The 27,526-nt window shown below is 37.6% G+C and overlaps 2 protein-coding genes across 2 annotated transcripts in view; one reads left to right on the top strand and one right to left on the bottom strand.

Moving 5' to 3' along the window:
• hes3 (hes family bHLH transcription factor 3) overlaps positions 1-6,318 on the top strand; it is a 12,320-nt gene extending 6,002 nt beyond the window's left edge. Inside the window, exons 2-4 of the mRNA XM_062966044.1 lie at positions 1,775-1,870; positions 2,104-2,173; positions 4,426-6,318. Coding sequence (XP_062822114.1) covers positions 1,787-1,870; positions 2,104-2,173; positions 4,426-4,610 — 339 coding nt within the window. The 5' untranslated portion in view covers positions 1,775-1,786 and the 3' untranslated portion in view covers positions 4,611-6,318. The remainder of the gene's footprint in view (positions 1-1,774; positions 1,871-2,103; positions 2,174-4,425) is intronic.
• A 3,902-nt stretch (positions 6,319-10,220) lies between these two features.
• gpr153 (G protein-coupled receptor 153) lies at positions 10,221-27,465 on the bottom strand. Its single transcript, XM_062966038.1, has 6 exons — positions 27,067-27,465; positions 17,441-17,894; positions 14,036-14,459; positions 11,539-11,728; positions 11,257-11,441; positions 10,221-10,961 (listed from the first exon to the last, which is right to left on the bottom strand). The coding sequence occupies exons 1-6, from the start codon at positions 27,323-27,325 to the stop codon at positions 10,371-10,373; spliced, it is 2,103 nt and encodes a 700-aa protein (XP_062822108.1). The 5' UTR covers positions 27,326-27,465; the 3' UTR covers positions 10,221-10,370.
• Positions 27,466-27,526: the final 61 nt, after the last annotated feature.

Raw genomic sequence — 27,526 nt, 5'->3', positions numbered from 1 at the left:
CATCACACAGTCCTAGACACTTGGGAAGAGTTCGACTTGTGGTTTTGTGATACGAAATCCAGCATATCTATCTTGTTTGCTATGTCATAATAATAATAATAATAATAATAATAATAATAATAATAATACATCACACAGTCCTAGACACTTGGGAAGAGTTCGACTTGTGGTTTTGTGAAACGAAATCCAGCATGTCTATCTTGTTTGCTGTGTCATACAACGTCGTTGTGTCAATAATAATAATAATAATAATAATAGTAATAGTAGTTGTCTTATTTTAGCATTCTACGGCCCACTTATAGGACTATTGTGCTTTTTCTGTGGGGCGAGGGGGTGTCTTCCTTCCTTCCCATGGTGTGTTGTGTGTTGTGTGTTGTGTGTTGTGTGTTGTGTTGCCAGGGTCTCCCTGGGCACATCCCACTCCCACCCACCGCAGAGGGAACATCTGGGCGTTTTGTCTGCGGCACCAAAGCGAATCGGCCATTCTTTCTGCCTCTTTCTTCCCTTGATAAAAGAGAGGAAACAAAACAAGGCCGGGGCTCCCTTGAGGGCATCTAGACACAGGCATGAATTTGGACCCCATTCAAATGCAAAGCAGACCCCCAGGATATAAGGCCACCCATTCCCGCAGAGAGAGACCTAGATGCAGGCAAGGCAGAGCATGGGAGCAAACTACAGAGCCCAGCAGCGCAAGGTCAGTGCCCACAGGGGGTTTGGGGCTCCTGAGCATGCACAGAGTGCCCATGGAAGGCCCCATTAGAGTCCTATCTGGAGGAGAAAGAAAGGGAATGGCTCCAATGCTCCAATGTAGTCTCTGTCGATGCATGCCAACAGGGCAATGCAATGCACTCTGTACGTTCTCAGAGGCTCTTTCTTAGAAGTCTCCCAACTGCAGACAGAAAAAGCAGGGTATAAACATATTATATATAACGTATTATTATGTCATATTATATTATTATCATATTATCATCATATTGTATTCTTATAATATATTATCATATTATTATTATCTATATATATAAAAGAGTGATGGCATCACGGCAGCGGACAAAACAACAAAAGTAAACACCCCACAACCTCGAAAATTGACAGCACAACCCCTCATCCATGCCTCTAGGTTGATACAACAAAAAGAAAAGAAAAATAAAGTCCTAATTAGAGGGAGAGGAATAATTGTTTTCATCCAGTTTCTTCCAGTTAGAAGGCTAAGCTCCGCTCACTTGGTCTCCTAGCAACCCACTCAGCCCAGTGTTAATAAAAGAATAAAAAATAAAATAAACACAAAATATACAATAAAAAAATAAAACTAAAATCATTAAAAACACTAAAAAATTAATACAATAAAATACTATAACAAAATAACTAGAGGCGTGGATGATGGGTTGTGTTGTCAAATTTCGAGGTTGGGGGGCCTGTAGTTTTGTTGTTTTGTGGGTTGCCGTGATGCCATCACTCTTTTATATATATAGATATTACAATATTATATTAGCCGTGATGCCATCACTCTTTTATATATATAGATATATTATCATATTACAATATATTACAGTATTATATTACAATATTATTATATTATATATTATTATTATATTACATTATACTATAATATTATTACAATATTCTAACAGAATTATATTATAATCATATTGCATTATTATATTATAGTAATATAATATAATAAATTATTATTATTATTATTATTATTATTATTATTATTATTATTATTATTATTATTATTATAATATATGGTTGGGATTGTTGTATTTTCCGCCAGGCCTCCAAGCCGATGATGGAGAAGAAGAGGCGCGCCCGCATCAACCTCTCCTTGGAGCAACTCAAAGCCTTCCTGGAAAAGCACTATTCCCACCAGGTGAGGCTCCAGAAGGGAACCCCAAAGGGCATCTAGTCCAACCCCAAAGGCATGCCAATTGGGTTGAGTCTGCTAGGGCCAATGGGAGCGGGTGGGGAATGTTGCATGTCATTGGATTTGGTTGGCTAGGGCCAATGGGAGCAAGTGGGGTCCCCAAAGGGCATCTAGTCCACCCCCAAAGCCCTGGGTCTGTTGTTTACGGACCCCCTTTTTTACTTCCCTCGGCCCCACAGATCCGGAAGCGCAAACTGGAGAAGGCGGACATCCTGGAGCTGAGTGTCAAGTACATGGAAAGCCTACAAAGTAAGTATCAATCAATCAATCAATCAATGATCAAATTGTACTGGGTTGCGTTGAGTTTCCCCTTGGGCTGTGTCTGGCCGTGTTCCGGAAGCATTCTCTCCTGACGTTTCGCCCACCCGGAAAACTCACCGCCACTCTCGACGTTGTTGTTGACTATTATAATAATTTTAATCCGGGAAGCATTCTCTCCTGACGTTTCGCCCACCCGGAAAACTCACCGCCACTCTCGGCGTTGTTGTTGACTATTATAATAATTTTAATCCGGGAAGCATTCTCTCCTGACGTTTCGCCCACCCGGAAAACTCACCGCCACTCTCGGATGTTGTTGTTGACTATTATAATAATTTTAATCCGGGAAGCATTCTCTCCTGACGTTTCGCCCACCCGGAAAACTCACCGCCACTCTCGGCGTTGTTGTTGACTATTATAATAATTTTAATCCGGGAAGCATTCTCTCCTGACGTTTCGCCCACCCGGAAAACTCACCGCCACTCTCGGATGTTGTTGTTGACTATTATAATAATTTTAATCCGGGAAGCATTCTCTCCTGACGTTTCGCCCACCCGGAAAACTCACCGCCACTCTCGACGTTGTTGTTGACTATTATAATAATTTTAATCCGGGAAGCATTCTCTCCTGACGTTTCGCCCACCCGGAAAACTCACCGCCACTCTCGGATGTTGTTGTTGACTATTATAATAACTTTAATCCGGGAAGCATTCTCTCCTGACGTTTCGCCCACCCGGAAAACTCACCGCCACTCTCGGATGTTGTTGTTGACTATTATAATAATAATTTTAATTCGGGAAGCATTCTCTCCTGACGTTTCGCCCACCCGGAAAACTCACCGCCACTCTCGACGTTGTTGTTGACTATTATAATAATTTTAATTCGGGAAGCATTCTCTCCTGACGTTTCGCCCACCCGGAAAACTCACCGCCACTCTCGATGTTGTTGTTGACTATTATAATAATTTTAATTCGGGAAGCATTCTCTCCTGACGTTTCGCCCACCCGGAAAACTCACCGCCACTCTCAGATGTTGTTGTTGACTATTATAATAATTTTAATCCGGGAAGCATTCTCTCCTGACGTTTCGCCCACCCGGAAAACTCACCGCCACTCTCGACGTTGTTGTTGACTATTATAATAATTTTAATCCGGGAAGCATTCTCTCCTGACGTTTCGCCCACCCGGAAAACTCACCGCCACTCTCGGATGTTGTTGTTGACTATTATAATCATTTTAATCCGGGAAGCATTCTCTCCTGACGTTTCGCCCACCCGGAAAACTCACCGCCACTCTCGATGTTGTTGTTGACTATTATAATAATTTTAATCCGGGAAGCATTCTCTCCTGACGTTTCGCCCACCCGGAAAACTCACCGCCACTCTCGATGTTGTTGTTGACTATTATAATAATTTTAATCCGGGAAGCATTCTCTCCTGACGTTTCGCCCACCCGGAAAACTCACCGCCACTCTCGATGTTGTTGTTGACTATTATAATAATTTTAATCCGGGAAGCATTCTCTCCTGACGTTTCGCCCACCCGGAAAACTCACCGCCACTCTCGGATGTTGTTGTTGACTATTATAATCATTTTAATCCGGGAAGCATTCTCTCCTGACGTTTCGCCCACCCGGAAAACTCACCGCCACTCTCGATGTTGTTGTTGACTATTATAATAATTTTAATTCGGGAAGCATTCTCTCCTGACGTTTCGCCCACCCGGAAAACTCACCGCCACTCTCGATGTTGTTGTTGACTATTATAATAATTTTAATCCGGGAAGCATTCTCTCCTGACGTTTCGCCCACCCGGAAAACTCACCGCCACTCTCGATGTTGTTGTTGACTATTATAATCATTTTAATTCGGGAAGCATTCTCTCCTGACGTTTCGCCCACCCGGAAAACTCACCGCCACTCTCGATGTTGTTGTTGACTATTATAATAATTTTAATTCGGGAAGCATTCTCTCCTGACGTTTCGCCCACCCGGAAAACTCACCGCCACTCTCGACGTCGTTGTTGACTATTATAATAATTTTAATCCGGGAAGCATTCTCTCCTGACGTTTCGCCCACCCGGAAAACTCACCGCCACTCTCGGATGTTGTTGTTGACTATTATAATAATTTTAATCCGGGAAGCATTCTCTCCTGACGTTTCGCCCACCCGGAAAACTCGCCGCCACTCTCGATGTTGTTGTTGACTATTATAATAATTTTAATTCTCATTCTTCTTTCCTTGCAGGCCTTCCTCCTCCTCCTCTTCCTCCTCCGGATTTCCAAGCAAACCATTTCCTCTGCTGCTTCCCTTCCCTTTCTTCTCCTCCTTCTCCTTCTCCGTCTCCTTCCTCTCTTTCTTCTCCTCCTTTTTCTCCTTCTCTCCCTCCGTCCCCGCCAAGCCACCCTTCCTGCTTTTGGAGGCCTTGGTGAGCCTTTCCTTCTTCTTTTGGCCCACTTGCTTCGACACCATCCGACCCCTCCCGACAGATGGCCATCCAGCCATAGACACAAGAGATAGATATCTATATATATAAAAGAGTGGTGGCATCACGGCGACGCACAAAACAACAAAACTACAAGCCCCCCAACCTCGAAATTTGACAACAAAATTTGACGCCTCTAGGTTGATACAACAAAAAGAAAAGAAAAATAAAGTCCTAATTAGAGAGAGAGAGGAATAATTGCTTTTATCCAATTGGTGCCAGTTAGAAGGCTAAGCTCCTCCAACTTGGTCTCCTAGCAACCCAATAAAAAAATTATAAAAAACACCAAAAAATTGATACAATAAAATACTATAATAACAGAAAATAACTAAAAACAATACAAGAAAATAATAAAATATAATAAATAAAAATATAACTTACAATAAAATTATTAAAAAAATACAAATAACGTCAAATAAAAATTACACAACAATTTTTAACCAATACCACCACCACTTTGCCACAGCAACGCGTGGCCGGGCACGGCTAGTACTATATATACACTATGATATATCTATAAGAGGATCTTAGAGTCAGGTGGGAGCCCCAAAGGCCATCCAGCCCATCCCCAATTCTGCCGTGAAGACACCATTCGATCCCTCCTGACAGATGGCCATCCAGCCATAGATACAATAGATAATTACACTAATAATTACAATAATAATTACAATAGATAGATATACTATATACACTGTATGATATATCTATCATAGGATTGTAGACTTGGAAAGGTCATCCAGCCCAACCCCAATTCTGCCGTGAAGACACCATTCGATCCCTCCCGACAGATGGCCGTCCAGCCATAGATACAATAGATAATTACACTATATACTGTACATTATGATATACCTATAAAAGAGGATCTGAGAGTCAGGTGGGAGCCCCAAAGGCCATCCAGCCCAACCCCAATTCCGCCGTGAAGACACCATTCGATCCCTCCCGACAGATGGCCGTCCAGCCATAGATACAATAGACAATTACACTATATACTGTACACTATGATATATCTATAAAAGAGGATCTTAGAGTCAGGTGGGAGCCCCAAAGGCCATCCAGCCCAACCCCAATTCTGCCGTGAAGACACCATTCGATCCCTCCCGACAGATGGCCATCCAGCCATAGATAGTCACACTATCGACTGTATATAGATGTAATATAGTCTACGATATATCTATAATAGTTTCCTAGAGTTAGAAGGGACTCCAAAGGCCATCGAGTCCAACCCCAATTCTGCCGTGAAGACGCCATTCGATCCCTCCTGGCAGATGGCCATCCAGCCATAAATCCATAGATATATAATATAATCTACCATAGGATCCTAGAGTTGGGAGGGACTCCAAAGGTCATCCAGTCCAACCTCATTCAACCATGAAGATGCCATTCGATCCCTCCTGACAGATGGCCATCCAGCCATAGACACATAGATATATAATATCGTCTATGATATATCTATGATATATATCTATCATAGGGTCCTAGAATCAAAAGGGACCCCAAAGGCCATCCAATTCATGAAGGCACCATCCAATCCTTCCCGACAGATGGCCATCCAGTCGTAGATATGATGCCTCGCTTGTAAAGCTTGTAATAGTTGTCTATATATATAAATATATGTATGTATTAAAAGAAAAATAAATCAATGACTTGAGTCTCTGTGTGGACGTTTTCATTAAGAGTGAATTATTAAAAAGTTATTAAAATTATTTATTTATGAAATAAAAATAAAACAACGACTTAAGTCTCTGTGTGGACGTTTTCATTAAGAGTGAATTATTAAAAAGTTATTAAAATTATTTGTTTATAAAATAAAAATAAAACAACGACTTAAGTCTCTGTGTGGACGTTTTCATTAAGAGTGAATTATTAAAAAGTTATTAAAATTATGTGTTTATAAAAGAAAAATAAAACAACGACTTAAGTCTCTGTGTGGACGTTCTCATTAAGAGTGAATTATTAAAAAGTTATTAAAATTATTTGTTTATAAAATAAAAATAAAACAACGACTTAAGTCTCTGTGTGGACGTTTTCATTAAGAGTGAATTATTAAAAAGTTATTAAAATTATGTGTTTATAAAAGAAAAATAAAACAACGACTTAAGTCTCTGTGTGGACGTTCTCATTAAGAGTGAATTATTAAAAAGTTATTAAAATTATTTATTTATAAAAGAAAAATAAAACAACGACTTAAGTCTCTGTGTGGACGTTTTCATTAAGAGTGAATTATTAAAAAGTTATTAAAATTATTTATTTATTTATAATTATTTAAATTATTTTAAAAGTTCGGACTAAAACCCGAAGCGGACGGGGACATCCTCACGGAAATTAAGACCCATTGGCGGCTATTATTTTCCACCCGCCAGAAATAGGGCAATTCGAGACCATTAAAAGGGCCGGTTATTGGGTTATTGATTAACCGTTGGGATCAATACAATCCTATTGGCTGCGATCGGAGCCATTAAGGATCTAATGGGACCCAAGGGAGAGCCATCGTTACCATTATTCAGCCTGAATTCCAATGCTTGCATATTTTTTTTTAAAATAATTTTATTAATTTTATGCATATGTCTATACAGTATTTATGGCAAAATCCTCCATTGAGTTCAATGGAGTTGTAGTTCCATTGCTGGCCAGGAGGCGGTGCTGTTCCCATAGGAAAATTATCCCAATTCTATTAAGAATTAAATTAAGAATTAAATTAAATTAAATAATAAATAAAATAATTAAATAAAATAATTAAATTAAATTAAATAATAAATAAAATAATTAAATAAAATAATTAAATTAAATTAATTATTAAAACGTGGACGCAAAGCATTGCAATGGGCTCAGACTAGATGGCCTTTAGGGCCCCCTATGCAAATGAGCGTGGATCTTCTCGTTGTCTTAACGAAGGAGTTTAGAAAGAAGGACAAACGATCCCGGAAGGATTTCGGACGTCGTTTTTTTTTTTAATCCCGTTTTGTTTTGTTTACAGAAACAAATAAACAAACAAACTACAACTCCCAGGGGTCTAAAGTGGCGCCAAACCGGATTAATTCCGCCGTGTAGACAGCCAGACCGCGAATATTGCACAGTGCAAAACCTCACTCAATGTGTTAAAAATTATTATTATTATTATTATTATTGTTATTATTATTATTCGAGAGCCCAGGAAAGGGACAAAAGTATTGCCTGGCGAGGCTTAGAAAGAGCCTGAAAAAAAGGGCAGAAGTGATAGAAAATCTGGAAACCATTAAAAAATAAAAGGCACAACATCCATATATATATTTATAATTATATATACGTATAATATATATGTATAGAAAGTGTTCAAAAGGAGTGACCACGGGGACGTACGCTGAGGTTTCGTGGTGCAAAAATAGTGCCATTATTAGGTGAGTATAACAACAAAACGGTGCTACAAATCCCATTAAGTATGAAACCCGGACTATAACTCCCATCGCTCCGGTCCCGAAGTGGACGATGGGAGACGTAGTCCAAAAAGTAAGGGCGGCATCAACTCCGAATGCCGTCGAGATGTAAACGCCGCCTGTTTGAGGGTGGATGATGGGCATTGTAGTCCCTTAGGGTGGATGATGGGTGTTGTAGTCCCTCAAGATGGATGATGGGTGTTGTAGTTCCAAGGGCCGGTGCGCTACCTAAAATGCTACGAACGGCCCATGCTTTGGCACAGAACCGGCTCCAAATGCATTGAACCCGGACTACAAATCCCATCCGCCGGACTTGTAGTGGACGATGGGCATTGTAGTACAACGGTTAAAAAAATCCCACGTCTCCAAATGCTACAAATGGTTCATCCTTTGGCACAGAACTGGCTCCAAATACGATCGGACTACAAATCCCATCTGTCTGGCGTTGTAGTGGATGATGGGCATTGTAATACAACGGTTAAAAAATCCCACATCTCCAAATGCTACAAATGGCTCGTCCTTTGGCACAGAACTGGCTCCAAATGCATTGAACCCCGACTACAAATCCCATCCGTCGGACTTGTAGTGGATGATGGGCATTGTAGTGCAACGGTGAAAAATGCAACCTAAATGCTTTGGCACAGAACTGGCTCCAAATACAACCGGACTACAAATCCCATCTGTCTGGCGTTGTAGTGAATGATGGGCATTGTAGTACAAGGAATGTAATAGTGTGGTAAAATGTTAAAAAATCCCGCATCTCCAAAAGCAATCTCATGGTGGATGATGGGTGTTGTAGTCCAAGAGCCGATGCTGACTCGGGATGATGGGAATGATAGTCCGCCCTACAGTGCGTGTGGGATACACAACCAGCTTTGAAATTGCTATTGAGATTCCCGATTCCCATAGTGGGTGATGGGTGTTGTAGTCCAAGGGCAAAGCATCAAAGGACAAATGATGGAATGTCCTTTGATGCATTAAGGGTTCAGAGGTAGACTCCAAATCCCATCTGCCAAGCCTCGAGGTGTATGATGGGCACTGTAGTCCGAGAGCAAAGCATTGGCAAAGGATGTCTAGGGCAAAATGGTGGAACGTCCTCTGAAAAAAAGACTCCAAATCCCATCCGTTTGGGTACCACGGTGGATGATGGGAACTGTAGTCCAAGGGCAAAGCATCGCCAAAGGATGCCTAGGGCAAAATGGTGGAATGTCCTCTGAAAAAAAGACTCCAAATCCCATCAGCTCAGGCCCATGCAGTGCATGATGGGAACTGTAGTCCAAGGGGGCAAAGTATTGCCAAAATGTAGTCCTTCGATGTGCGGCGAACTGAGAGGAAGACTCTAAATCCCATCCGTTTGGGTCGCTGTGGTGGGTGATGGGTGTTGTAATCCGAATGCCATGGGGACTGCCTATTCCTATCCATCGTGCCTCGTGGATGATGGGCACTGCAGTCCTGGATGCTGGGAATGATAGTTTGGGGTGAACAGAGCGTGAATTGGCAAGGAACGAGAACTACGAGGCGGGCGAGATCCAAAAGTAAACAATCCCGATTGTAATAATAATAATGTATTGGTTAGTCCAGGCACGGGCGAACTTGGGTCCCCCGGGTGTTTCGGACTCCAACTCCCATCATCCCTAACAGCCTTAGAGGGTGGGATTTGGAGTCTAAAACACCTGGCTGGGAACGGAGGACGAGAAGGAAGACACTAACCAACCATGCACCCTGATTCACCCCGCCCGATTCCTGGTTCCTGGACCCTGATTATCGTCCAAGGTCTGGATGATCACCCCGCCCGATTCCTGGTTCCTGGACCCTGATTATCGTCCAAGGTCTGGATGATCACCCCGCCCGATTCCTGGTTCCTGGACCCTGATTATCGTCCAAGGTCTGGATGATCACCCCGCCCGATTCCTGGTTCCTGGACCCTGATTATCGTCCAAGGTCTGGATGATCACCCCGCCCGATTCCTGGTTCCTGGACCCTGATTATCGTCCAAGGTCTGGATGATCACCCCGCCCGATTCCTGGTTCCTGGACCCTGATTATCGTCCAAGGTCTGGATGATCACCCCGCCCGATTCCTGGTTCCTGGACCCTGATTATCGTCCAAGGTCTGGATGATCACCCCGCCCGATTCCTGGTTCCTGGACCCTGATTACTGTCCGAGGTCTGGACGACGAAGGCGCGCATGCAACCGGGATTCTGAATCCATGCTCAAGAGGCAAGAAGTCACGTCGGAAACACGTCGGGGACCCTCTCTTTGGTACTTTGGGAACCAAACGGCGGAGGTTTCCGGGGTCTAAGACGCCGAGCCGCTGGAGTCCGAGTGGAACGTCACGTACCCAGACGACGGCGAGCTCAGGAAGCTGCTTGTGCTGCCTTTGCTCCCGTTCTGGCACCGCGAGGGTCCCAACCCCGCCGGGAAAGCGTCCTGGCTGGAGTCCCGTCCGTCGCCAGGCTCGTCCTCGCATAACTCGATACGGATCCGTTCCGGCGCCCGGAGTCCGTGCTGTCCGGAGAGGGGCTCCCGCTCGAAGCAGGTCAGCGGGAAGGCGTCCAGCAGCGAGACCGAGGCCGAGCGCAGCGGCGGGGGCTTCTCGGCGGCGTCGGCGACGGCCTCCTCCGGGAAGTCGAAAAGCCGCAAGGAGAGGGTGCTCTCGGCCGAGCGCCGGCGGTGGCGCTTGCGGTGCGGGCGGCCGCCGTCCTCCTGGAAGGAGAGCAAACTCCCGCGGCGCTCCAGGCCCTGAGACGGCAGCGGGAGAAGAAGCTGCGCCAGGCCCGCCACCATCTCCGGCCCGGCCGCCCCCCAGCGCTGCAGGTAGGCCGAGATCTGGCTCGTGGTCCAGACGTCCGTCTCGTCGTCGTGGGAGAAGCGCCGCGTCGGGGGGACCTGCGGGGAGAGCGGGCGGGGTCAGCGGGCGGGCCCGAGGCCAGGGTCCGTGCGGACAATAATACCAATAATACTATAATATTAGCGGTAACGGATGGAGACGATTACGGCACCCATTTCACCCCAGGGTTTCGACCGAGGCACTGTGCGGATGAGGATGATAATAATAATAATAATAATAATAATAATAATAATGTTAGTGGCAATGGATTGAGATGATTGTGACATGTGTTTCACCCCAGGACCCCATCCGATCCCTCCCGCCAGATGCCCACCCAGCACATTATGGTTCGACCTGCAGGTACTGCATCCTGTCCTGGGCGGGGGTCTTGGGGGCGTAGGTCTGGGGGAGGCCCCTCTCCAGGGCGGAGAGGTCGTACTTGGCGATGTGCTCCAGGGTCAAGGCGTCCCCGGCCAGGCCGCAGTCGTAGGGGCGCTCGGACAGCAGGTCGGCACGGACGGCCCCGTCCAGGCTGCTTCCTGTGGGGAAAGGAAGCGGAAGGAGGGAGAGTGGCGGTCGGAGCAGAACAGGGAGGCGGAGAGGACTTCTCACCGTCCGAGTAGCCCTACATCTCACCTTCTGCGCTCTCGTCGTTGGCCATGAGGGCCAGGCACTTCTCCCAGACGGAGCGGACGTCGGCCCGGTACCGGTCGCAGGCCCAGAGGAAGAGCGGGAGGAGCAGCGACTGCGCCACCGAGCACCACAGCACGCACAGCACCATCCACTCGTGAGACACGTCCGAGCGCAGGCTGGCCACGCTCACCACCTGAACGCAGGGGAGGAAGACCAGAGCCCAGGGTTAGCAGATACCATGCCATTGCTTGCATTAACCACTAGGTGGCGATAATAATAATTAATATAATTGGGAAAATTAATTCCAAATAATATAATACAATATTATAATATAAAACAATAGGATGTCATTGCTTGCATTAACCACTAGGTGGTGATAATAATAATTAATATAATTGGGAAAATTAATTTCAAATAATATAATAATAAAATATTATGATCTAAAACAATAGCATGTCATTGCTTGCATTAACCACTAGGTGGCGATAATAATAATTAATATAATTGGGAAAATTAATTTATAATAATATAATACAATATTATAATATAAAACAATAGCATGTCATTGCTTGCATTAACCACTAGGTGGCGATAATAATAATTAATATAATTGGGAAAATTAATTTATAATAATAAAATACAATATTATAATATAAAACAATAGGATGTCATTGCTTGCATTAACCACTAGGTGGCGATAATAATAATTAATATAATTGGGAAAATTAATTTATAATAATATAATACAATATTATAATATAAAACAATAGGATGTCATTGCTTGCATTAACCACTAGGTGGCAATAATAATAATTAATATAATTGGGAAAATTAATTTATAATAATATAATATAATAATAAAATATTATAATATAAAACAATAGCATGTCATTGCTTGCATTAACCACTAGGTGGCGAAAGGAATAATAATAATAATAATAATAATAATAATAATAATAATAATAATGAGATCCCAGATTTAGCAGATAGCAAGTCATTGCTTGCATTAACCACTAGGTGGCGATAATAATAATAATAATGTGATCCCAGGTTTAGCAGATAGCATGTCATTGCTTGCATTAACCACTAGGTGGTGATAGGAATAATAATAATAATAATAATAATAATAATGAGATCCCAGATTTAGCAGATAGGATGCCATTGCTTGCATTAACCACTAGGTGGCGATAATAATAATTAATATTAGTTTAAAATAATATAACAATATAATATTATAATATGAAACAATAATAGGATGTCATTGCTTGCATTAACCATTAGGTGGCAATAGGAATAATAATAATAATATTAATATAGTTAGGAAAATTATTAATAATTTATAATAATATAATATAATATTATAATATAAAGTAATAATAATAGGATGTCATTGCTTGCATTAACCATTAGGTGGCAATAGGAATAATCACAGTAATAATAATATTAATATAATTATAAAATTATTAGAAATAATTCAAGATAATATAATATAATAAAATATTATAATATGAAATAATAATAATAATAATAGGATGTAATTGCTTGCATTAACCACTAGGTGGCAATAATAATAATTAATATAATTGGGAAAATTAATTTATAATAATATAATACAATATTATAATATAAAACAATAGGATGTCATTGCTTGCATTAACCACTAGGTGGCGATAATAATAACAACAATATTAATATAGTTAGGGAAATTATTAATAATAATTTAAAATACAGTAATATAATATTATAATATAAAATAATAATAATAGAATGTCATTGCTTGCATTAACCACTAGGTGGTGATAATAATAATAATACTATTAATATAGTTAGGAAAATTATTAATAATAAATTAAAATAATATAATATTATAATATAAAAAATAATAATAGAATGTCATTGCTTGCATTAACCACTAGGTGGCGATAGGAATAATAGTAATAATAATAAGAATAAGAATAATGGGATCCCAGATTTAGCAGATAGGATGTCACTGCTTGCATTAACCACTAGGTGGCGATAGGAATAATAAAAGTAATAATGGTAATATTAATATAATTAGGAAAATTAATAATTTGATATAATATAATAATAAAAATATAAAATGATAATAACAGGATGTCATTGCTTGCATTAACCACTAGGTGGCGATAGGAATAATAAAAGTAATAATGGTAATATTAATATAGTTAGGAAAATTAATAATTGGATATAATATAATAATAAAAATATAAAAATATAAAATGATAATAACAGGATGTCATTGCTTGCATTAACCACTAGGTGGCGATAGGAATAATATTAATATAGTTAGGAAAATTATTAATAATATATTATAATATAAAATAATAATAGGATGTCATTGCTTGCATTAACCACTAGGTGGCAATAGGAATAATAATAATAAAATTAATATAGTTAGGAATGATGATAGTAATGTAATATAATATAATAACAATATAATATGTAATGTAAAATAATGGTAAGGATGACGAGGACTCACCAGGACGGGGAATCCCATGAGGAAGTCGTAGATGCAGACGATGCCGGCGACCAGGTAGGTGACCTGGAGGGAGGTGCGGAGGGGCTCGGAGCCCTCGAGGGAGGAGCGGCGCTTGCCCTGGGCGTCCTGCACCACGATGGCGGGCACCACGTCCCCGCCGGGCCGCCCCGAGCGCAGGGCGCAGGTCTGGGCCAGGGCGAGTGCGGCGCAGGCGGCCCCCACGGCCAGGCCGCCCCCCACCAGCAGCAGGAAGCAGACCCCGAAGCCCAGGCCGATCTCGGCCACCAGGAAGCGGCACTCGGCCAAGGCGTAGAAGCGCTCCGCCGTGTCGTGCCAGCCCACCGCCGGGAGCGTGGACAGGATGAAGGACACCATCCAGATGCCCATCACCGTGTGCATGGCCTGCTTCTTGGCGTTGCTCAGCCTGCGGGACAACAAGAGGCAGGGTTAGAGGACAACAAAGGGAAAACAACCCCTTCCTCATGGAAAAGACCCAAACAAAGACCCGCCAAAGCAACCCTTTCCTCATGGAAAAGACTCAACCAAAGGGAAGCCAAAGCAACCCATTCCTCATAGAAAAGACTCAACCAAAGGGCCTCCAAACCAACGCATTCCTCATAGAAGAGACCCAAACAAAGAGCCGCCAAACCAACCCCTTCCTCATGGAAAAGAACCAAACAAAGAGCCGCCAAAGCAACCCATTCCTCATGGAAAAGACTCAACGAAAGGGAAGCCAAAGCAACCCATTCCTCATGGAAAAGACTCAACCAAAGGGAAGCCAAAGCAACCCATTCCTCATGGAAAAGACCCAAACAAAGAGCCGCCAAAGCAACCCTTTCCTCATGGAAAAGACTCAACCAAAGGGAAGCCAAAGCAACCCCTTCCTCATAGAAAAGACTCAACCAAAGGGAAGCCAAAGCAACCCATTCCTCATGGAAAAGACTCAACGAAAGGGAAGCCAAAGCAACCCATTCCTCATAGAAAAGACTCAACGAAAGGGAAGCCAAAGCAAACCATTCCTCATAGAAAAGACTCAACCAAAAGGCCGCCAAAGCAACCCTTTCCTCATGGAAAAGACTCAACCAAAGGGAAGCCAAAGCAACCCCTTCCTCATAGAAAAGAACCAAACAAAGAGCTGCCAAAGTGACCCATTCCTCATAGAAAAGACTCAACCAAAGGGCCTCCAAACCAACGCATTCCTCATAGAAGAGACCCAAACAAAGAGCCGCCAAACCAACCCCTTCCTCATAGAAAAGACCCAAACAAAGAGCCGCCAAAGCAACCCATTCCTCATAGAAAAGACTCAACGAAAGGGAAGCCAAAGCAACCCCTTCCTCATAGAAAAGAACCAAACAAAGAGCTGCCAAAGTGACCCATTCCTCATAGAAAAGACTCAACCAAAGGGCCTCCAAACCAACGCATTCCTCATAGAAGAGACCCAAACAAAGAGCCGCCAAACCAACCCCTTCCTCATAGAAAAGACCCAAACAAAGAGCCGCCAAAGCAACCCATTCCTCATAGAAAAGACTCAACGAAAGGGAAGCCAAAGCAACCCCTTCCTCATAGAAAAGAACCAAACAAAGAGCTGCCAAAGTGACCCATTCCTCATAGAAAAGACTCAACCAAAGGGCCTCCAAACCAACCCCTTCCTCATAGAAGAGACCCAAACAAAGAGCCGCCAAAGCAACCCATTCCTCATAGAAAAGACTCAACCAAAGGGAAGCCAAAGCAACCCCTTCCTCATGGAAAAGACTCAACCAAAGAGCCGCCAAACCAGCCCCTTCCTCATGGAAAAGAACCAAACAAAGAGCCGCCAAAGCAACCCCTTCCTCATAGAAAAGACTCAACCAAAGGGAAGCTAAACCAACCCCTTTCTCAGAGCAAAGACCCAAACAGTTGGCACCCAAAGATCAGTCAAACCAGCCCCTTCCTCATAGCAAAGACCCAACGAATTGGCACTGAAATGGTCTTCAAATCAACCCTTTTCTCACAGCAAAGACCCAAACGATTGGAACCTAAGGGGCCTCCAAACCAACCCCTTCCTCATAGTAAAGAACCAAACAAAGGGGCACCCAAAGGGCCTCCAAACTGACCCCTTTCTCGTGGCAAAGACCCAAACAAAGGGCAGCCAAAGCAACCCCTTTCTCATAGGAGACACTTAACCAAAAGGCAGCCAAACCAACCTTTTCCTCATAGAAGAGACCCAACCCAATTGGCATCCAAACCGACCCCTTTCTCAGAGCAAAGACCCAAATGATTGGCACCCAAAGATCAGTCAAACCAGCCCCTTCCTCACAGCAAAGAACCAAAGGAAGGACAGCAAAACCAACCCCTTTCTCATAGTAAAAACTCAACAAAAGGGCCGCCATACTACTACTACTAATAATAATAAAACTTTATTTATATCCCGCCACCATCTCCCCGTGGGGACTCGGGGCGGCTTACATGGGGCAGTGGCCCAAACAACATAAGAACAAAATATAAGCAACACAATACAATCACAATATACACAATACAATCACTAACCCCTTCCTCATAGAAAAGACCCAACCAATTGGCACCCAAAGGGCCTCCAAACTGACCCCTTCCTCATAGAAGACCCAACCAAAGGGCCTCCAAACCAGCCCCTTCCTCATAGTAAAGACTCAACGAAAGGGCTTTCAAACCAACCCCTTCCTCATAGAAGAGACCCAACCAACTGATACTGAGAGGGCTTTCAAACCAGCCCCTTCCTCATAGAAAAGACTCAACGAAAGGGAAGCTAAACCAGCGCCTTCCTCATAGAAGAGACCCAACCAACTGATACTGAGAGGGCTTTCAAACCAGCCCCTTCCTCATAGAAAAGACTCAACGAAAGGGAAGCTAAACCAGCGCCTTCCTCATAGAAGAGACCCAACCAACTGGCATCCAAACCAACCCCTTCCGCATGGAAAAGACCCAAACAATTGGCACCCAAAGATCAGTCAAACCAGTCCCTTCCTCATAGAAAAGACCCAACCAATTGGCACCCAAAAGGCCTCCAAACTGACTCCTTCCTCTTAGAAGAGACCCAACCAATTGGCATCCAACCCAACCCCTTCCTCATAGAAGAGACCCAACCCAATTGGCATCCAAACCGACCCCTTTCTCAGAGCAAAGACCCAAACAATTGGCACCCAAAGATCAGTCAAACCAGCCCCTTCCTCACAGCAAAGAACCAAACAAAGGACAGCAAAACCAACCACGTTCTCATAGTAAAGACTCAACGAAAGAGAAGCCAAACCAGCCTCCAAACCAACCCCTTCCTCATAGTAAAGACCCAACCAAAGAGCTGCCAAACCAGCCCCTTCCTCCTAGAAAAGACTCAACCAAAGGGAAGGCAAACCAGCCCCTTCGTCCTAGAAGAGCCCGGTTGTGGAGCCTGACCTGTAGTTGACGGGCCAGCGCACCATCCACATGCGGTGGTAGGCGAGGGAGGTGACGGAGAAGCAGGTGGCGAGGGTGAGGGTGTAGAAGGTGGAGACGAAGACCTTGCAGAGGCCCTCGTTCCACTGGTAGCCGGAGCGCAGGCGGCGCAGGGTGACCACGGCGTACAGGGCCAGGGGCACGGCCGCGTTGAGGGCGTGGGTGCCGGCCAGGGCGCACAGCAGCAACTCCAGCGGCTTCCACTTCTTCTGCTTGGCCATCACGCTCAGGATGCCCCAGGCGTTGGCCAACACCGACAGCCCCGCGCAGGACAGCCAGGCCACCGCGTTGCGCTCCAGCCCCACGCTCATGGCCGAGGCCGGGGGGGACCGGGGGCCCACCCACACATCCCTAGGGGCCACGGGGCCACGGACGGGCCCAAGGGGGGCGCGCCACAAGCCGGGCCGGCATGGCTCTGGAAGGCAAAAGGAAAAGCAGATCAATACACACATAGATCGATAGATAGATAGATAAACAGATCAATAGATAGTTAAACTGATTGATTGATAGATAGATAGATAGACAGATCAATACAATGATAGATAGATAGATAGATAGATAGATAGATAGATAGATAGGATAGATAGAATTATAGATAGATCAATACAATGATAGATGGACAGATAGATAGATCAATAGAATGATAGATAGATAGGGTGGAAGAATAGATAGATAGATAGATAGATAGATAGATAGATAGATAGATAGATAGATAGATAGATAGATAGATAGATCAATAGTTAGTTACACTGATTGATAGATATATCGATAGATAGATAGACAGATCAATACAATGATAGATTAGATAGATAGATAGATAGATAGATAGATAGGAAGGATAGATAGAATTATAGATAGATCAATACAATGATAGATGGACAGATAGATAGATCAATAGAATGATAGATAGATAGGGTGGAAGAATAGATAGATAGATAGATAGATAGATAGATAGATAGATAGATAGATAGATAGATCAATAGTTAGTTACACTGATTGATAGATATATCGATAGATAGATAGATAGACAGATCAATACAATGATAGATTAGATAGATAGATAGATAGATAGATAGATAGATAGATAGATAGATAGATAGGAAGGATAGATAGAATTATAGATAGATCAATACAATGATAGATGGACAGATAGATAGATAGATCAATGATAGACAGATAGATAGGGTGGAAGAATAGATAGATAGATAGATAGATAGATAGATAGATAGATAGATAGGGTGGAAAGATAGATAAATAGAACAGATAGATCAATACAATGATAGATGGATGGATGGATAGATAGATAGATAGATAGATAGATAGATGATAGACAGATAGATAGGGTGGAAGAATAGATATATTAGATAGATAGATCAATAAAATGATAGATAGAGTGGAAGAATAGATATATTAGATAGAGAGATAGATAGATCAATAAAATGAAAGATAGATAGATAGGGTGGAAGAATACATAGATTAGATAGATAGATAGATAGATAGATAGATAGATAGATCAATACAATGATAGATAGATCAATAAAATGATAGACAGATAGATGGATAAATAGATAGATAATACAATGAATGATAGATAGATCAATATAATGATAGACGGATAGACAGATACATGATAGATCAATACAACGATAGACATAGATAGGTGATACATTGATAAATAGATGGATCAACAGAATAGACAAAATAGATTAATAGAATAGATAGATGAATAGATCAGATTGATGATAGACAGATCGATAGATAGATAGATCAGTAGAATAGGCAGACATTATTGATAGCTATAATAGAATAGACAGATGATAGATCAATAGACTAAAAGACAGATGATAGATCAATATAATAGATAGATAATAGATCAACATAATGATAGACATAGATAGATCGATCAATCAATAGAATAGAATATAATACTAATAATATAATCCCAGCCTTCTAAGCTAAACCCACCAAGCTTCTTCATGGGATTCATAGTTTTCATTAGTTTCCGAACTTGGACCAATAATAATAATAATAATAATAATAATAATAATAATAATAATAATAATAAGATGGGAAGGATTTGGGAGACCAGAATAAAATAATAATACAGGAATAAAATAATAATAATAATAAAGCACAATGGCCAATATAATACTAATAATATAATCCCAGCCTTCTAAGCTAAACCCACCAAGCTTCTTCATGGGATTCATAGTTTTCATTAGTTTCCAAACTTGGACCAATAATAATAATAATAATAATAATAATAATAATAATAATAATAATAATAATAATAATAATAAGGTAGGAAGGATTTGGGAGACCAGAATAAAATAATAATACAGGAATAAAATAATAATAATATATTTAAATGTGGGAAGGATTTGGGAGACCAGAATAAAATAATAATACAGGAATAATAACAATAATAATAATAATATTTAAAGGTGGGAAGGATTTGGGAGACCAGAATAAAATAATACAGGAAAATAATAATAATAATAATAATAATAATAATAATAATAATAATAATAATAATAATTTTAAAGGTGGGAAGGATTTGGGAGACCAGAATAAAATAATAATACAGGAATAAAATAACAACAACAATAATAATATATTTAAAGGTGGGAAGGATTTGGGAGACCAGAATAAAATAATACAGGAATAAGGGGGTCAGGCTGGATAGCCTTTGGGGGTCTCTTCCAATCCGAAGACACTTTAAGCTGCCTTCCTTTGGGAGAACCAGAAGGAAAAAAAAGCTTCTTTTTCCTAAAAGGTCTAAAAATACATTTATTTGTCCCATTTTTTTTCCTCGGCTTTTTTTTTTCTCCCTTTGCGTCTATAAATATATATATACATGGAAAAAAAAAGCAGAAACATACAAAGCCAAGTGGGGAAGGGGAAAAAAAAAAAAAGCACAACTGGAAAAATGCATCGAGACGCCCCAGCAGCACTCTCTCCTGACGTTCCCCCCCCACATCTACAGCAGGAACGTTGCTTGATTTGTCATCAAAATGGCCTTACAGCTGCAAAGCCTGGCTGCTTCCTCCTCAGCGGTAATAGTAATCATAATAATAATAATAATAATGCAAAATGCCCAATATAACACTCATAATAATAATAACAATAATAATAATGCAACATGCCCAACACTAATAATAATAACAACAATAATAATAATAATGCAACATGCCCAATATAACACTCATAATAATAACAATAATGCAAAATGCCCAATATAACACTAATAATAATGACAATAATGCAAAATGCCCAATATAACACTAATAATAATAACAATAATAATAATGCAAAATGTCCAATATAACACTAATAATAACAATAATAATAATGCAAAATGCCCAATATAACACTAATAATAATAATGCAAAATGCCCAATATAACACTCATAATAATAATAATAATGCAAAATGCCCAATATAACACTAATAATAACAACAATAATAATAATGCAACATGCCCAATATAACACTAATAATAATAACAATAATAATAATAATGCAACATGCCCAATATAACACTCATAATAATAATAATAATGCAAAATGCCCAATATAACACTAATAATAATAATAATAATGCAAAATGCCCAATATAACACTAATAATAATAGCAATAATAATGCAAAAAGCTGAATATAACATTAATAATAATAATGCAAAATGTCCAATATAACACTAATAATAACAATAATAATAATGCAAAATGCCCAATATAACACTAATAATAATAATAATGCAAAATGCCCAATATAACGCTAACAATAGTAACAATAATAATGCAAAATGCCCAATATAACACTCATAATAATAACAATAATAATAATGCAAAATGCCCAATATAACACTAATAATAATAATAACAATAATAATGCAAAATGCCCAATATAACACTAATAATAATAATAATAATGCAAAATGTCCAATATAACACTAATAATAACAATAATAATAATGCAAAATGCCCAATATAACACTAATAATAATAATGCAAAATGCCCAATATAACACTAACAATAGTAACAATAATAATGCAAAATGCCCAATATAACACTCATAATAATAACAATAATAATAATGCAAAATGCCCAATATAACACTAACAATAATAACAATAATAATGCAAAATGCACAATATAGCACTAATAATAATAACAATAATAATGCAAAATGCCCAATATAACACTAACAATAATAACAATAATAATGCAAAATGCACAATATAACACTAATAATAATAACAACAATAATAATGCAAAATGCCCAATATAACACTCATAATAATAACAATAATAATGCAAAATGCCCAATATAACACTCACAATAATAACAACAATAATAATGCAAAATGCCCAATATAACACTAACAATAATAACAATAATAATGCAAAATGCCCAATATAACACTAACAATAATAACAATAATAATATAACACTAGTAATTATAATAATAATAATAATAATAATAATAATAATAATAATGCAATGGCGAAAAGAATGTGCTTTATGTGCTATTTTTTTGTGCTTGTCGTGACCTTTTTGGGCGCAACCTTCTCTGTCAAGCTGGGATTTGTTGTTTCGAAGCAAAAACTCCCCGCGGCTCCAAAAATATGAGCCAAGAATCGAGGTTCGAGACTGTCAAAACATGGGTGGAAAAGCTCATTTACCCCGATAATAATAATAATAATGCAGAACGCCCAATAGAACACTAATGATAATAATAAAAATAATGCAAAATGTCAAATATAACACTAATAATAATTACAATATAGTACAATGACCAATATAATAATAATAATATAGTACAATAGTCAATATAATAATAATAATGATGACGATGCAAAACATCAAATATAACACTAATAACAATAACAATATAGTACAATGGCCAATATAATAATAATAATGATAATAATAATAATAATAATTATATAGTACAAGTCAATATAATAATAATAATGCAAAATGTCAAATATAACACTAATAACAATAACAATATAGTACAATGACCAATATAACAATAATAATATAGTACAATAGTCCATATAATAATAACGATGATGATGATGCAAAAGGTCAAATATAACACTAATAACAATAACAATCATAATATAGTACAATAGCCAATATAATAATAATAATAATAATAATAATAATAATAATGCAAAATGTCCAATATAATACTAATAACAATAACAATATAGTACAATGGCCAATATAATAATTATACTAATAATATAATACAATAGTCAATATTATAATAATAATAATAATGCAAAACATCAAATATAACACTAATAACAATAATAATATAGTATAATGGCCAATATAATAATAATAATAATAATAATAATAATAATAATAATAATAATAATAATAATGCAGAACACCCAAGATAGGACTAATAATAATAATACTAATACTAATAATAATATAGCACAATGGCCAATATAATAATAATAATAATAATAATAATAATAATAATAATATAGCACAATGACCAATATACTATTACTACTACTACTACTACTAATAATAATAATAATAATAAAATCCCAGCCTTTCAAGCTAAACACACCAAGCTCCGTCATGGGATTCATAGTTTCCAAACCTGGACCAATAATAATAATAATAATAATAATAATAATAATAATAATAATAATAATAATAAATTTGAAGGTGGGAAGGATTTGGGTGACCGGAAAATAATAATAATACAGGAATAAAATAACAACAACAACAACAATAATATATTTAAAGGTGGGAAGGATTTGGGAGACCAGAATAAAATAATACACAAATAAAATAATAATAATAATAATGATAATAATAATAATAATAATAATAAAATCCCAGCCTTTCAAGCTAAACACACCAAGCTCAGTCATGGGATTCATAGTTTCCAAACCTGGACCAATAATAATAATAATAATAATAATAATAATAATAAATTTGAAGGTGGGAAGGATTTGGGTGACCGGAAAATAATAATAATACAGGAATAAAATAACAACAACAACAACAACAATAATATATTTAAAGGTGGGAAGGATTTGGGAGACCAGAATAAAATAATACACAAATAAAATAATAATAATAATAATAATAATAATAATAATATTAATAATAATGATAATGATAATAATAAAATCCCAGCCTTTCAAGCTAAACACACCAAGCTCCGTCATGGGATTCATAGTTTCCAAACCTGGACCAATAATAATAATAATAATAATAATAATAATAATAATAATAATAATAAATTTGAAGGTGGGAAGGATTTGGGTGATCGGAAAATAATAATAATACAGGAATAAAATAACAACAACAACAACAATAATATGAAGGATTTGGGAGACCAGAATAAAATAATACACAAATAAAATAATAATAATAATAATAATAATAATAATAATAATAATATATCCTACTTGCACAGGTGTGAAGTATTTGGGAGACCAGAGGAACATTTCATAGAAAATAATAATAATAATAATAATAATAATAATAATAATAATAATAATAATGTATAATAATAGAGTGTCTTTTCCTGTGAAAGCAGCTGAGGTTTCATGTCGTTCCAGGAAGGGAAAAAAATTGCACCCTTTGGAGAGCCATGACCTAATTAGAAAAACGTGTCGCCCCAAATTAATCCTCCAAGGAGCTGGAATCAATTAAAGCCGCGCCAAACGAGAAGGAAAGGAAATTAGGGAGACAGCATGGAATCCTAGGGCCGGAAAGGGGCCCCCAAAGGTCATCTAGTCTGGCCCCAGTCTGCCCGGCACAACCCAAGCATGGCTGAGAAGCTCTGTAGTAGTAATAATAATAATAATAATAATATCACCATAATAATAATATTTACTATTATTATAATATACTAATAATAATTAATTGGAGAACAAACTGAACATAATAATAATAATAATGATAATAATAATAAATGGAGAACAAATTAAACATGATGGCAATTAATGCATTTGCGAACAAACTAAGCACAATAATGACATAATAATAATAATAATAATAATAATAATAAATGGAGAACAAACTAAACAATAATAATAATAATAAATGGAGAACAAATTAAACATGATGGCAATTAATGCATTTGCGAGCAAACTAAGCACAATAATGACATAATAATAATAATAAATGGAGAACAAACTAAACAATAATAATAATAATAATAATAAATGGAGAACAAACTAAATAATAATAATAATAATAACAACAAATTAAACATGATGGCAATTAATGCATTTGCGAACAAACTAAGCACAATAATGACATAATAATAATAATAATAAATGGAGAACAAACTAAACAATAATAATAATAATATATGAACATAATAATAATAATAATGATAATAATAATAAATGGAGAACAAACTAAACAATAATAATAATAATAATAATAAATGGAGAACAAACTAAATAATAATAATAATAATAACGAACAAACTAAGCACAATAATGACATAATAATAATAATAATAAATGGAGAACAAACTAAACAATAATAATAATAATATATGAACATAATAATAATAATGATAATAATAATAATAAATGGAGAACAAACTAAACAATAATAATAATAATAATAATAATAATAATAAATGGAGAACAAACTAAATAATAATAATAATAATAACAACAAATTAAACATGATGGCAATTAATGCATTTGCGAACAAACTAAGCACAATAATGACATAATAATAATAATAATAATAATAATAATAAATGGAGAACAAACTAAACAATAATAATAATATATGAACATAATAATAATAATGATAATAATAATAATAAATGGAGAACAAATTAAACATGATGGCAATTAATGCATTTGCGAGCAAACTAAGCACAATAATGACATAATAATAATAATACATGGAGAACAAACTAAACAATAATAATACGTAATAATAATAAATGGGGAAAAAATTAAACATGATGGCAATTAATGCATTTGCAAGCAAACTAAGGACAATAATAACATTGTAATAATAATTATTATAATAAACAATTAGGAATCACTGAACATAACAATAATAATAATAGGGGTACAAACTAAACGTATTATTATTATTGAGGTACAAACTAAACAATAATAATAATAATAATTGGGGACTAAACTAAAGATAATAATAATAATATAATAATTGGGGACTAAACTAAATATATTATTATTATTGTAATAATAAAAAATTAGGAAACACTGTACATAACAATAACAATAATAATAGGGGTATAAACTAAACTTATTATTATTATTATTATTGAGGTATAAACTAAACATCATAATAATAATAATTGGGGACTAAACTAAAATAATAATAATAATTGACTAAACTAAATATATGATTCTTATTATTATTATTGGGGACTAAACTCAATATAATAATAAAAATAATTAGGGACTAAACTAAAGATAATAACAATAATAATATAATAATTGGGGACTAAATTGAAGATATTATTATTGTAATAATAAATAATTAGGAAACTGTACATAACAATAATAATAATAGGGGCACAAACTAAACGTATTATTATTATTATTGAGGTACAAACTAAACATAATAATAATTGGGGACTAAACTAAACTAATAGTAATAATTGACTAAACTAAATATATTATTCTTATTATTATTATTGGGGACTAAACTCAATATAATAATAAAAATAATTAGGGACTAAACTAAAGATATTATTATTGCAATAATAAATAATTAGGAAACACTGTACATAACAACAATAATAATAGGAGTATAAACTAAACATATTATTATTATTATTATTATTATTATTATTGAGGTACAAACTAAACATCATAATAATAATAATTGGGGACTAAACTAAACTAATAGTAATAATTGACTAAACTAAATATATTCTTATTATTATTGGGGACTAAACTAAATAATAATAACTGGGGACTAAACTAAAGATAATAACAATAACAATAATATAATTGGGGACTAAACTAAAGATATTATTATTATTGGCGTACAAACTAATAATAATAATTGGGGACTAAACTAAAGCTAATAATAATATGACAATAATATTAATGATAATAACAACCTAATAATAGGAATGCATTGATGAAGTAACTCAGCACAATAATAATCATGCTCATCCTCATCATAGGAATTGCATTGGTGAGACAAATAACAAGATTGCATTTTGTAAACAAAGCAACAACACAACAACTAGAAGAATGCATAGCATTGCATTGCATTGCATTGGGGAAGCCATCCCAACACAATAGGAACACAATGCAATGTGGAAACAAAAAGTCAGAATTATAATTCACATTCAATCAAGACTATTATTATCATTTTGCATTGGATTTTGCAATGCAACTAATTGCCTTTTGCAATGCATTTTTGCAATGCAATGCAAGCCAAGGGGAATTTTGCAAAAGCAAAGCAATGCCATGCAATGGGTTGTCTGGGTTTTGCAAAATGAAACCAAGCCAATTAATTAACGAATCAAGGCTACAAAAAGCCCCTTTAATTAATTATAATTAATTATCTCTCTCTCTCTCTCTTACCGGGCTTTTTAATGGGGTCGCCTCCCTTTGCTCTTCTGCTGCTGCTTCTTCCCAGGATTGGGACCAGCTGCGCATGCGCAGAAAAAGGAGCACAGGGAGGGGGGCGGGAGCAACTGCTGTCAATCATTGCTAAAGGCTTTCCCCAAACCGTGCCTCTGAGCATGGGCAGAGTGCAAAAGGGGGACTCAAAATAAAGGAAAGAAAAGAGAGACAAATACTGTAGATAGGTGGGGTTGCTGTGAGGTTTCCACACAGCCATGTTCCCCCAGCAGCACTCTCTCCTGACGTTTCGCCTGAATCTACGGCATCCTCAGGTTTGTGAGGTGTGTTGGAAACTAGGCATATATATATATAAATTTTTTTATATTTATATATGTATATGCGCACTGTAAGGATTCCACATAGCCATGTCCCCCAGCAGCACTCTCTCCTGACGTTTCGCCTGAATCTACGGCATCCT

This window comes from Anolis carolinensis, unplaced genomic scaffold (assembly GCF_035594765.1).
Source record: "Anolis carolinensis isolate JA03-04 unplaced genomic scaffold, rAnoCar3.1.pri scaffold_15, whole genome shotgun sequence".
Taxonomy (NCBI): domain Eukaryota; kingdom Metazoa; phylum Chordata; class Lepidosauria; order Squamata; family Dactyloidae; genus Anolis; species Anolis carolinensis.
The sequence above is the reverse complement of the archived record's forward strand: the minus strand, read 5'-3'. Positions and strand labels throughout refer to the sequence as shown.